The sequence below is a fragment of the Aulonocara sp. 'chitande type north' Nkhata Bay genome, linkage group LG17 (assembly GCF_057382095.1).
Source record: "Aulonocara sp. 'chitande type north' Nkhata Bay isolate Kocher_YH1m ecotype deep benthic linkage group LG17, A_spYH_male_GT1.1, whole genome shotgun sequence".
Taxonomy (NCBI): Eukaryota; Metazoa; Chordata; class Actinopteri; order Cichliformes; family Cichlidae; genus Aulonocara; species Aulonocara sp. 'chitande type north' Nkhata Bay.
Genome location: NC_141360.1, coordinates 34,005,066 through 34,019,026, shown reverse-complemented (window position 1 = coordinate 34,019,026; position 13,961 = coordinate 34,005,066). Strand labels below are relative to the sequence as shown.

The 13,961-nt window shown below is 42.9% G+C and overlaps 1 protein-coding gene across 3 annotated transcripts; it reads right to left on the bottom strand.

Annotated features, from left to right (window-relative positions):
* Nucleotides 1–506: 506 nt before the first annotated feature.
* Nucleotides 507–8,033, bottom strand: LOC147310440 (pseudouridylate synthase PUS7L-like). 3 transcript variants are annotated; one of them, XM_086269771.1, is made up of 11 exons: nucleotides 7,966–8,033; nucleotides 7,835–7,864; nucleotides 6,603–7,424; nucleotides 6,079–6,238; nucleotides 5,698–5,917; nucleotides 3,502–3,600; nucleotides 3,284–3,365; nucleotides 2,775–2,940; nucleotides 2,236–2,362; nucleotides 1,222–1,275; nucleotides 507–1,121 (listed from the first exon to the last, which is right to left on the bottom strand). In XM_086269771.1, exons 3-11 carry the CDS (start codon nucleotides 7,390–7,392, stop codon nucleotides 801–803), a joined length of 2,019 nt encoding a protein of 672 aa, XP_086125897.1. In that variant the 5' UTR covers nucleotides 7,393–7,424; nucleotides 7,835–7,864; nucleotides 7,966–8,033; the 3' UTR covers nucleotides 507–800. The 3 variants fall into 3 exon arrangements, with proteins under 3 accessions (XP_086125897.1, XP_086125898.1, XP_086125896.1); XM_086269772.1 differs by lacking the exon at nucleotides 7,835–7,864 and having other exon boundaries at nucleotides 7,966–8,011; XM_086269770.1 differs by having other exon boundaries at nucleotides 6,603–8,033.
* Nucleotides 8,034–13,961: the final 5,928 nt, after the last annotated feature.

Below are 13,961 nucleotides of genomic sequence, written 5' to 3'. Positions count from 1 at the left end.
ATGGCCAGGAAGCGTTCACGATGTCTTCTTGTGCCCTTCTCCAGCGCTAATTGCCGTCTGTCTTGTGTCAGTGACGTAAAAGACGGATTTAATGCGACATGACCGTTCAAACCGCAGTCGCTTTCTAAAACATCAGATACGTATCGGATTCAGTACCACATACGAAAGTGACCCAGATCGGATTTGAAAATATCGGATTTGTGCTGTTCATACTGTCATACCATGATCGGATATGGGTCGCATAAGGTCAAAAAAGTTGGATTTGATGCGCCTTCACCTGCAGTGTGAACAAAGCCTTTGTGAAGGTCAAAGGTTATTGGTCTCTCTTTTTAAAAAAAAAAAAAAAAATCACATGCACATTTTAAGTGGACTTAGTTAAGATTGCAGTTAATTTCTGAAATTTTAGGTCAATGCTTTATTATCTTTAAGATGGAGAGTGTGGAGTTGAACCCACTCAAATTGTGTTTTTAAGATTTCAAACTTAAACATTCTGAATGAAAATACAGAAATTTTTTTTTTTTAAAATCAGAAACTTTGTTGTTTTACAGGATTTATTTATGGCACGAGAAACATACTGCATGAATTCTTTTACATAGACATTTGTTCACATTTGGCAGTGGCCTCCTTTCATTATGCTTTTTGAAGTGCACAATATGATTTTTCTTTATACTTACGGTCTTCAACAACAAACTAAAAGACTACTAGTAACATAATAACGGTCAATGAAAGTACAAAGTATTGTAGAAAAGCTGTTTTCTTCTCCTTCAAACAAATACAACAGCTATGTCCTCCTTTAACCTTCAGGGGTCACACTTCATGATCTCTCTGAGGCAGATGGTAGCATAGCACGAGGAGTCCAAGTCGAAGTTTAACGTGAGAGTGAGCGACTCTGAACCTGCCATCGTTCTTCCACCCTCTCTGCTGGCTGCTCTCTGCAGCTGATACCTGAGGTTGTGCGGCACTGCCAGCAGGGGGCGGTAGCAGCCAGGCAGGTTCAGTTTGAGGCTGCTGACTCTGAAGCGGCAATCTTCCAGTCCATCTCTGACCAGTCTCTCTCGGTACCAAGTTCCCATGGCATTTTCTGGATACTTCACAGTGTTTCCTGGCATCGGTAACACAACCTGGCAGAACAATAATATAACAAGTAGCAACTGCAGTGTTACTGTAGTGTACAAAAAACAGCATTTGGCAGAGACACAAATAGCTCCAAACACTCCCTACTTGTTCTAGTTTATAGATACCGTCTTGCTCCTCTTTATCTGTCACCACATGGATCTAGAAGAAAGCACAAACACAAAGTTAGTGGCACTGACAAGGTGTTTGAAAAAAGTAACAACGTGTCCTCACATCGAAAATGTGTCCTGTGACCAAAAGAGCACAAAAAAATGTGTCACTAAATAATCCTATTTACTGTTGAAATTACCAGGAGGTATTTCTGGACTGCAGCCGCAACAAAAGTACAGTAAGTGAAACCATAACAAAGTTACTGTTGTAAATCACAGCCTCAACAAGCAGAAAAAAAAGGAAGTAACCACAGTTTTCACCTCTATTCTGTCCTTTCATGCACACTAAAAAGGGTAGTTTACCTCACTAAAAGGAAACAAATAGAAACAATAAATAATTAATTGATAAAAAAATTTTAACGCACTGTTTGCTGATATACTTCGTGTTGTTCTCACCCCCCATTCTAACCCCAGCTTTGCAGTTTCAGGCCAAGATTATGCTTTCATTTCTCCAGCTTGGATTCTTAAATGCCACTCCTCCTTTATCCCTCCTTTGGTGTTTGGCCTGTGCAAACTTTACTTTGAAAAATAAGACAAAACTTAAGCTCATGCTTGCATGAACATGTGAACACACAGGAGGAAACACTCAGCTTTAGATGTGCTTGTACTGGAAATACTGTGTGGTTTAAGCGGTGGGCACTGCCTGGGTAGCATGCAGGACGCAGCACACATGACTGTACCAAGTTTAAGATAGAAAAATTCAAGGATCTGGTAAATGTGTGAAAACGAACGCGGGAACTACAATTCTAGCATTTAGGTCCACGATGAAGTCAACAAGCTGGTTCCTGTACTTCTGTGATAATGTTTGTCACAGATGCAACCAAGTCACAAAGCCTGGAAAAGTGTTTGCTCTGATTATAACACAAAGCTATCCTAATTACTCCTGAGCTATCTTTTTAATCAGTTATCACTTTTAAAAGATCTCCTTTTCCTGTTTTATCTGCCTTCTTACCTGAGCCATGCTGGTTTCTCTAGCATCTTCCATTTTGTTTTGACCTTGTCGTAACCACACCAGGTCACCTCTTCGGACACTATGACCCATTGTAGTTAGCCTGTGTGCCGCCGCCTCGTTCCAAACTCTGACAACCACAAGAACATCGACATAATTTTTCAAATTAAAGATCTAAAGCACTGGGATGGCGTGTTATTAAAAATACTGTTTGGCTTTTATATAACATTTATTTTAATTTCCTAATAAATAAAAGAAACCACTTATTTGGGCTACACCTAAGGCCAATTTATCTCCCTCACCTATAATGGAAACCAGCTTTAATAAATGCACGACTTTTTTTTTTTTTACATATCGCTATCTGTCAAACCTGTTTATGTGTTACTTTCAAAGATTTTTATTTAATATCATAAAAAATAGTCAAAGACGTGCCCCGCCTTGTGCCCTATGACAGATGAGACAGGCTTCAACTCCCCCGCAACCCTGAACAGGAGAAGCAGTTAAGATAATGGATGGATGGGTAGATTCTCCTTGCAGCTGACCTGCTACAGTAAGCGTGAGGGTAGAAAATCCTCATGCTGTGTGGCAGGCTGAGCCAGGCTTGGTCACATCCATCAGGACCTGTACCATAGCGGTTCAGGGCCCGCAGCATCAATCGCTCCCTGGGCTTGGACAACGGCATCAAAGCTAAGGACTCCTTAGCGTTATCTGGAGTGGAGAGGGGTGAAAGACAGAAAAATAAAACGACAAAACATATTGAAATTGCAAATTCTAAAAAAAGCATTTGCATGACGTTAATTTAGTCACATTTCATAAACCAAAACTTGGTTTATGAAATGTGTCATGAATTCACTAGAACAGCAGACGCTGACATTACAGAATCATAAGGTTTTAGCCAAACATGGATGATGAATTTCAGCCAACTTTCAAAAATAAATAGAGGAACAGATCATCACACTGTTCTGCAAAAAAACCTCAGATTCAGCAAAGAATAGTTCTCATTTTAGAAATTTCTGAAGGAAGAAAAAGCTCCCATAAAACTAAAACAAACCTGTTTGGAGGAAGTGTCTCTTTGCATGACTCTGAGGATCATCGCCTTCCTCTGGAGTGAAGAAGAGACGTACAGCACTCACCTGACACACACATTACATACAGTAACTCAACAATGTGCTGTTTTCACTGAGCAATGCCGGTCATGGATTAGCTTTATATGACTGTAACCAACAGTATTATCATCTTGAATACATAGCGAATGTCTCAAACGCTCACCATATCCTCTTTCAGTAGAGCTAGTCCTACTCGATCAGACTGAACGCTCTGTCCACTCCCAAACCTCTGTGGTCCATAGTAGTTGACAAACCCTCTGGCCTACAGTGAAAAACATCAGAGGTCAATGTGTGGTGGTGGCCATGTAGCTTGTATGAAGCAGACATTCTGGACCAACAAAACCACTTGCTAATGAGCAGACATATTTTAAAACTCTATCAGGAAAGACATGATTAGTCGAGGACTAATTTCAGCTGTGGCTTCTTGACAGCCACCCTTCCACTGAGACCTTTTCTGATGAGGCTTCAGTGAATAGCAGATGAAGGGCCAGATGAATCTCTCAGCTACTGTGTCAGGCCTTTGCCAGATTTTTCCCCCTCCTATTTTTAAAGGACATGACGTTCAGATTCTGTTTTTCTGCTGCAGTGAGGTTTTTTTTAGGATTACCACTTCTTCTTTTTTCCTCTATTTGTTCACTTTCCTCAGATTTTGGAGGACTACACTAGGGCTGGGCCATATTATACCGTTCACGGTAATACCGGTATAATGTTAGGCAACGATAGGAAAATGAAATATCGCGATAGAATGGGAGTAAAACGCGCATGCGCAGTGCCTTTGTTTTCATACGCACATGGCCGATTGTTGGTTTGTAAAAATGGTGCAACTTCCGTGATGTGGAACTGGTTTGGTGTTTGTCCATCAGATACACAACAAAGCACATTTTTTTGCAGAACATGCAAGTGGCCGTTGTTATTGTCGTATTTGTCGGACTAAGATGCTCTTAAATCTGGGAGTAATCTGGGTCCCAAACTCCGTATATTTGACTTCAGGTCAAACAACCCTGCAGCATCACTGAGAGTTGAAAACTGTCTAAATTCTTTGATCTTTAATAAAACGATCAGCATTGCTGCTTTACCAAGTGTAACTATAAAGTTTAACTTCCAGGCATCCATGAAAACAAAAGTTATTACATTTAACGGAGTTAGAAGTTAGCAGGAAGCTAGCGGAAGTTAGCTCGCTAGTTTCGCTAGTTACCTAAGCATGATATTGCATGTTCTGACTGAGAGATTTCTGAAAAAATTCAAACGTACAGCTCTGCTATCACTTCCAACATAAATGAAGACAGGAAACTAAACAGCAGTGACGTTTTTAGGGTTACTGAAGTTGGGCTAGCTGATATATAATGATGTGCTACGTGATCGCTAGCGACACAGCTATGTTAGCATAACATAAACAGTGAAGCTGGAGGAGGAACACTAACACTTTTCCACTTATAAAAGTTAACGTGAAGGGACCAAACTTCAGTCAGGAGAACAACTGAGATAATCCATCCACAATACGAGGTTAGTCATTAATATACTGCAACAACATGGGAATAGCTCAGCTGCCAGAGAATTCAACATTAATGAATCAATGGTACAGAAGTGGAGGAAGCAAGAAGAATGAGTTTAATAAAGTTTGATTTATCTGACTGCTTTGTTTCGCTTAATGTGCCTTATAATCCCGTGTACCTTATGGTCCGAAAAATGCGTACTGCACACTGCAGTTTAATGTTGCAAAGCACCTCTTTTTAACTTCAGTGGATATTATACATGGTTATGCTCAGGATATGTCAGCCCATTTCTACTGGAAATGCCTTTGGGTTAAACTTTCAGCAAGGAATTTGCATTTGCACTGTTACATTTTTATAAAGCTTTAATGTACATAAAAACCAGCTTCTTGTTTACGTGAAAATAAATAGAAGGTTGTCTTTTTGCGCTAGTAATGTTGTGGAGTTGTATTTTGTCTCGCATCAATTATATCGTCAGTTATATCGTTATCGCAAATTTTCAAATATATATCGTGATAAATATTTTTGGCCATATCGCCCTGCTCTAGACTACACTGAGGTATACCAGGTTTTTAGCTAATAGCTCTTTGAGAATCACCTTGTTGGTCAAACTGTGATATCTTTGCATTATTAGAATCAAATAAATAAACTTTAACAAATGAAGAGTTTTTGTATACAATTCAAAATGTATTCTATGCCAAGCTGTGCAAGTGCAGACACAACACTGGTTCACTATTTAAGTTAGGTGCCTTTTTAAGTTTGTCAATATCCAATAAAAAAAAGTTTTTTAATAAAACATTAAAGAAAGCCTGGTTCCTGGCATATGCTTTTACCACAGGATTGCAGAAAACCTAAAACTCAAAATATACCTTGACATTCTCCACTGCTTCTTTCACCAGTGCTGCCAGCCGTGTGTGCACGTCTCCGCCAGAGGAGTGCGTGTCACCGGCACCGTGTGGTCTCAGGTCCCGGACAACCAGGTCGAAGTGATTCCCCTGCAGTCGTCCAAGCCGGAGAGGCTCGCTGACAGAACGCACCTGAAACACGCGGATCCCTCTGTTCTGAAACTCTGCATTCTTCTCTTTCAACCTAGTCACACAAAATGCAAAATATATAAATAGTATTTCAAGAAGAACTCTAACATAACACAACGTTTGGTGCTTTTATCCCATGATTTGTAAATAAGAAAAAGAAAAAAATATATATATATAAATATATACTCAAAATGCATGAAAGAAACACAGCAGTACCGTTGAGGTGAGACCTTCTTTACCACCATGGACTGGTAGGTGATTGCTCTCTTATCCTTGATCCCAGCATAGGTGAAATCAGATGGCAGGACCCCGAGAGCTGCTGCCATGTAGCTGATGGCCTCCAGAGTCTCAAGGTTTTCCTTACACAGAGTGAACGCTGGAAAAACACGCAAAAAACATCTATATTTTTATCACATTTGAAAACGTTCCCTATGGGAAATCTGATTTTTTTAAACCATCTTTGATTTTCATTTTGTTAACCTGTGTCATCCTGCCCTTCTCACTAAGAGTTTTCTGGTCTTTTTCTCCTGCTTTGACCGATTCAAATCACAATTACTGTGAAATAAAGCTGCCATAATTATTTTATTTATATTTAAAATTCTTCATTCTTCTTCAGTTTTTTCTATATTATTTATTTGTTTACTTAAAGTAGGTAATTTGATCTAAAGCATTAACCTTGGAGTTTTCTCCTGTTGTTTACATTTTATAAATGATCAATAACATGCAATGCTATGCCTTACCAGTGTAAACTTCATCATCTTTACGTTCCTCTGCTGTTCGCTTCTTTGGCCTCCCTCGCTCCCTCAGCCTAACTGAGATCGATGTCCTCCCCTGGTCATTGAAGCTTTTAGTCTCCACCAGTTTCCCGAACCTTCGATTCAGGAAGTGATGGACTGCCGTCCTGTGCTCCTTATTGTCATCAGGTCCAAACGTATAGGACGAACCTCTCACTTTGGCATCTATAAATCTGAAAAAGTCCTCAGCCTCATCCTCCTTAACAAGCTGGGAGAGCTCTCTGTAGTCTGGGTCCTCCCTCACCCTGATCTCAGGCTGAATGGTGACAGTCATGAGAAAAGGGAAGCGGTGTCTGACAGCTCGGTGGACACTGGCTCTCTGGTGTTTGTCAGCAAAGGAACCAAGGGAGAGCTCCAGCTCAGGTGGATTTTTATCTCTGAGAGTTAACACAAACTGCTCGAGCTCCTCACTGACCGACTGACCTAAAATCAAACCTAAATCTAAACTCCCTAGACTAGGGAGTGGGTCGTGTACCCCCCAATCCAGAGGGACATCAACATCCTGTGAGGCTGAAGAATGACTGTCCTCTTTATATTCTGCATTGGTTCTGTCATTTCCAACTGAAGAGGCACAGCCCGGTGTCTGTGTGGCTGCTGCTGTGTTAACATGCTGTCCATAGATATCTATTTCAGTCACCACAAAATCCTCAATGAAGTTTTTGATGCTTCCAAGAAAGCCTTCATGGTTTGATATGAAGCATGCAGGGACATTCACAGCCTCACTAACCTGCTTCATGATCAATATATCTGAAATGTTTTTACTTACTCCTGAGGGTAAAAGAGGCAGAAATAAAACGTTATCAAAACCTGCTTCAATGTAACTGAAGACACATGTCATACCGTGTCATTGTTATAAAGCAAAAGTCAATGAAAATGAGGGCAATTTCAAAATGAGAGGATACATGCAAATCGGGAAACGTTAAAAACGTACGGCAGTAATGTTTTTTTTGCTTACTTGAGATTTTTAAAACATCTGTAACACACCTGTGCGAAATACGAAGAGATGCTAATACATGACAAACGAGATTTGAGTCGGATTTTAAGCCTGCTAGTGTCGCCGCACACCATTAAAATAATGTTAGAATTCTATCGGTGATTTATTTCCGTGTAAGTTCTTTTACTGAGAGCAAAGCAATCCGTCTATTTCGAGTAAACCTAAAACCTTCACATAAACCTACCTCGACATTGATAGCAGAGAGCTGTGGCTGCTATACAAAAGAAAGCAGGTTACGTTACTATTCTTTGAATGATAATATAAACGTCTAAAGGATTAATTATCGTAAATTAACGGTTTATTTACAGCACAAACCTGCAGGCGCCAAGTAAACAACACGCCTGTAAACACAACCACGCTGAATGACTTCGGTATTCTTCCGGGTCATGTGACCATCATATGACTTTTCTTAAAGAGACAGGCAGGTAAGGGCAACGCAGAACCCAGATGTGGACCCTCTAGTAGGAGGGTTATGGGCAGATGGTTCTGACCTCTGGGCCATATTTGAAACCTTAGAGACATGAATGAACAACATACACAAAAATGTTTATTTATAAGTGCAACCTACATTTATTCTTATTCTTATTAACATTCTTGCTTAGGGGGAAGTTTTTTGGTTCTTTATTCAGTAAACATAATTTTTTAGGGGATTTTTACATGTGGTTTAATGACATAAGTAATGGTTCATCACTCGAGTAACATCCTTTTTTTAGTGTTTGAATGAGTCCTGTCACTGTGGCTTCACTAAAAATGAAATAGTCAGTTCATCAGCCACCGAAAAAACAACAACTTTGAAATACCATGAGAAAACCTAGAGAGCTGTTGGTCCACACCAGTTTAAAAAATTAAATGAAACTCTTGCTTTGTGAAGGAACTATTAAGAAATGTGAGGCAATTGTGTGGCAACATTAGAGCCTTTCAAACAACTAGTTGGGTGTTTAAATTCCTGCCAGGTCATGCATCCAGTAAGGATCCAAAATCAAATGTTCACTCTTACCAAGAAACACTTGGTAGCTCAGTACAATAACATCAGTACAAGACAGATATTATCACACATCAGTCTATCTGTACATGTTTTAGAGAGAGAGAGTCAGACCCCCTTTGGTCCTGAATGCATATTTCTATAAGGGCGGTATTACTTACAACTAGTACGGATGCCCTCATAAAGTGTTATCTGTCTGAAAAGTCAGTCAGTGATTTAGGTGTGCTTTTATGTAAAGATTCACATGGCTGTATAGAAATCCTTCATTGTGTTTCAGGTTGAGCTGCTGAGTAGCCACAGTGCAAATGTTCCTTATAAAGATGAAAGATTCCAAAAACAATGGTGACATTGGGAGAAACACTCTGTCTTCTCATAAATGCAAAATTCTAAATACAGAACTACTTCAGTGATGGATTTCAGAAGATCAGAATCTTATTTCAACATGTTGTAAGACTGACAAGGTATTGTGTTCATTCATAAGTATATACAGATCTTATTAATAACATATGCAAAACCTGTATTATTTAAACTTTTTTAAGCTACTTTCAGCTGCTCCCTTGTTAGAAGGGGACATCACAGCGGGTAGCCCCACATGTTTGACTTGGCAGCGTTTTTACCCCAGATGCCCTCCTTCATGCAGTCCTCCCTCTATCCAGACTTGTAACAGTCATTATACTAGCTTGTGTACTCCTAGCTGGAATTTGTGTCTCTGGCTTGACTCAAACTAACAACTTTTCACTAGCAAAGTGAATGAGTAAACCACAGCATGTATGCAATAGAAAAAATAATAATAACTAGACATTCAGTGTAACCCTAATTTTAAAAAGGCAAAGGAATTTCTTTTTCTTTCAATATTTACACCAAGAGAATAAAAGGGTGCACTATTTGGGGGTTTTGACCCTTTGTACTTTTCCACCCACCAATATCCTCTGTTCAGTAGAATGGCTCTGTGCCTTTGGGTCACACAGTTTGAATGTGTGCCAAAGATGTTTTGAATGTGTACTGGAAACACTGGACAGAAAAATCTTACGATAAGGGTCCATACTCTTGCCAGCAGAGTGTGATGAGTGCGTTGATTATACTCTCCAGATGTTTCTGTAGTCCATCAGGAAATATTTTCCTCTGGAATGAGCCTTTGTAAGAAAGAATGTAGTGACTAATAACATTGCAGCAGTGCACATAATGTGTGTGGGTGAAATTGTGTGAGTTGCATAGACATATGGTGTGACTGTGTGTTTGTACATGCACGCAGGACTCCAGTGAGGGGGTCATGTGACAGAGTTTCTAACAATCTGTTCTTCCAAGACACCAGCAGACAAAAAGGCTTTTATTGAGGAGGACTGTGCCGAGCTGTCACAGAGGCACACAAAGAGGAAAACAAGGATCTGATGCAACTCCCCAATGTTAATTTTACATTCTTCTGTGTGATCTCTCTTCCTGTCAGTCCCCTCCCATCTTTTTTATTGTCAAGTTTTTCAAGCTTTTCCTCTTCTTTTCAATGGAAAATATTAGGATACGCTACCAATCCTTTTCTCTCCCTCTCTCTTTTTTTTAAAGTCCCCCCACTAATCATGCAAATACATCTGCAAAATAAACAGGAAATGGCTTTGACTCAATTTGTCAATAACAGTTGTAGATATCAAAACAATATTGTGAAACCCTTTGACTCAGTTTGTTAACAAGTTTGTTTACATTCTTTTTTAGTATTTTTAAATGTCTATGTTCAAAAGTCTTCATTTTGTAAAGTTTTTGGTTGGATATGCCTCTGAAGTCATAACATACAGAATTATCCAACTAATTGTCAAAATCTGCCAAGCCCACAGATGTGAGCATCAGTATAGTAGAACACATTTTGTGGCCCAGTTACAATTTTTGACTATGAAGGAGGTGCTCAGTTATACATTTTGGACAGATCAGGATATTAATGTCTAATATGTCATATATTTTGTTTTCGAGGTAGGTTTTTTAGGATTTGGTCTGTTAAATGAAAAAATAGATAACTACATTGCTTAACCACTGAAGGAAAACCTCAGCAGTGAAGATGCACCTCACAAAAGAGCTATAAGCCAGCTAGCTAGCTAATGAAAGAGCTAGCTAGATAAATCTTTTGTTAGCCAGCTAGCATGTGAGGTTTATCTATCTATCTATCTATCTATCTATCTATCTATCTATCTATCTATCTATCTATCTATCTATCTATCTATCTATCTATCTATCTATCTATCTATCTATCTATCTATCTATCTATCTATCGATCGCACATTGTTGTCATTCCTTTAAGATACATGTTTGGTTGTGCTGCAGGAAAAAGGGAGTTAATGTGTGCAGGAAGGGGAGGGGGGGGGGGGGGTCCTTGTTGTTGTGTAACTGTACGGGGCTGAAGTGAGGTGTTGTACGAGAGTTACAACAGGTGTCCCCGGAGTTAACGGCCCATTTGCCTGTGTTACGGAATAAATGGACTAACTGAGATCAAAACGTCTGGTTCTTGAGAACGTTACAATACACACACACACACACACACACACACACACACACACACACACACACATACATATATATATATATATATATATATATATATATATATATATATATATATTGTAACGATGGTTAAGTGTTATTGTACAGTGACATGTTGGTGATCTCTGCACACTGTTGTTGTTCCTTTAAGATTCATGTTTGGTTGTGGTACAGGAAGGGGAGGGGGGACCTGGGGGTTTTTGTGTGTGTGTGCCAGGCTGGAGAGAGGAGTTGTACGAGGGCGCTCTCCCCGGAGTTAGCAACCCGCTTGCTTATGTGCCGAATAAACGGACAAACTGAGACCCAACCGTCTGGTTCTTGTGAATGTTACATTGGTGTCAGAAGTGGGATGGACCCAGGTTGGCGGCTTTTGCCATGTTCCAGTGACGATCGCGGGGGTGTCCTGTACGGCCCTGCGGGACACGGGGTCCAATGCAACGCTGGTCCGACCCGATATTGTCCCAACCGGAGCTGCTGTGCAACCGACTAATGTGCAACTTAAGACTGTGACCGGTGATCTGGCCCCAATGAGAGGGAGGGGAGTGTTCCAGTTCAAGGTGGGGGACCTCGGTGTGTCTTATGCTGCCTGGGTGGCTGACGTGCAGGACGCCTGCATCCTTGGGCTGGATTTTTTACGAGCCATTGGCGGTGTACTGGACTTAGGCAAAGGCTTCCTCGTAATCTCTGATGGGAAGAAGGTGCCGCTTATTCCTCCCCCGGTCTGCACAGCATCTGCCGCGGCGTCCACCTCCACCGCAGAGACCCCTGCAGACCCGCCAGCAGAACAGCAAGCGGAGGAGGAGGAGAGGTTCTTAGCAGTGAGGAGTATCTGGTCAAAGAACTGTGAGGGGCTGACTCCACAGCAGCAAGAGAGTCTATGGCAGGTACTAAAAGAGTTTAGTGACATTTTTGCCCTGAAAGAAAGTGATGTTGGCTTGACACACTTGGTAGAGCACGTCATTGAGACCGGAGATGCCCAGCCTATTAAAGTGCGCCCACGCCGCCTGCCCCTGGCTCATCAGGAGGCTGCGGACAGAGAGTTGTGTGAAATGATGAAGGCGGGCATCATAGAGCCATCTGATAGCCCGTGGGCCTCCGCGGTGGTGATGGTGCCTAAGAAAAAAAGTCCTAGGATGCGTTTCTGTGTGGACTACAGACCACTCAACAAAGTGACGAAGAAGGACTCTTACCCCCTTCCCAGGATTGATGAGTCTCTCGACTTAGTAGCCGGGTCCTCCTGGTTCTCCACCCTGGACCTGCGGAGTGGCTACTGGCAGGTGCCACTGTCCCCGGAATCCAGACCGAAGACAGCCTTCTGCACTAACAGGGGACTATGGCAGTTCAAAGTCCTGAGCTTTGGTCTTTGCAACGCTCCTGCGACCTTCGAGAGGCTTATGGACAGTGTGCTGGCTGGCGTCCCACGGCAACGGTGTCTGGTTTACCTGGATGACCTTCTAGTGCACGGGAGCTCCTTTGATGCTGCCCTGGATGCCCTGAGACAAGTGTTGGAGAGGGTGGCGGCTGCAGGCCTGAAGCTGCACCCCGACAAGTGCCACTTCATGAGGAGGGAGGTGGAGTTTCTGGGCCACAAGCTGGGTCGTGAGGGCATCAGCACGTTGGAGGAAAAAATCCACACCATTACCGAGTGGCCCACACCAGCAGACCAGAAACAGCTCAAAAGCTTCCTAGGACTGGCGTCTTATTACAGGAGGTTTGTGAAGGGCTTTTCCTCCATAGCCGCACCACTCTTCCACCTGCTGCAGAAGGACCGTGACTTCATCTGGACCCGGGACTGTCAGCAGGCGTTCGACACCCTCCGCAGATCGCTGACAGAGTCCCCAGTCCTTGCCCCCCCTGACCCCGCCCTGCCTTTTGTCCTGGACACTGACGCAAGTAATGTGGGGCTGGGAGCGGTGTTGTCGCAGGTTGGGCCGGAAGGGGAGAAGGTGGTGGCGTACTTCAGCCGGGTCCTGAACAGGAGTGAGCGGCGCTACTGTGTCACACGACGAGAGCTGTTGGCTGTGGTGGCGGGGGTGAGACACTTTAAGTACTACCTGTGCGGCACAGCATTTGTTATCAGAACTGATCATGCTGCCCTTCAGTGGCTGATGTCTTTCAGGGAGCCAGAGGGACAGGTGGCTCGCTGGCTGGAGGAGCTCCAAGCCTTCAATTTCACTGTGGAGCACAGAGCAGGGACGCACCATTCTAACGCAGACGCCCTCTCTCGCCGCCCATGTGCTGCAGCTGGCTGCCGTTACTGTGAGAAGCGAGAGGAAATAGAGCGGGAACTCACGACAATAGACGGAGCAGCACAGCTCGCCTGCAGGGCTCTTCTGGTGGTGGATGCAGCGGAGTGGAGGGCACGGCAGGAACAAGACACGGACCTGCTGCCGGTCCTGCAGTGGCTGGAGAAGGGGGAGCAACCCCTTTGGGATGAGGTCACTGGGTTTTCCATCTGTACCAGGGGGCTATGGGCCAAGTTTGCAGCTCTCAGGCTGAAGGATGGGGTGTTGGAGCGTGCCTGGAAGGACCCTGCCACGGGGGAGGAGAGGTGGCAGGTTGTGGTGCCAAGGTCGCTGAGGTCAGCTGTGCTGGAAGCCTGCCATGGGAGCACTGGCTCCGGCCACTTTGGGGTCTCCAAGACTCTCCGCCGCCTCCGCCAGGGCTATTACAGGGGTCAACAGCGGAGGGACGTGGAGGACTTTTGCCGCAGCTGTGATGCATGTTCCTCACACAAAGGGCCACAGGACCAGTCCCGGGCTCAGCTTCAGCAGCAACCAGCAGGAGCCCCAATGGAGCGAGTAGCTGT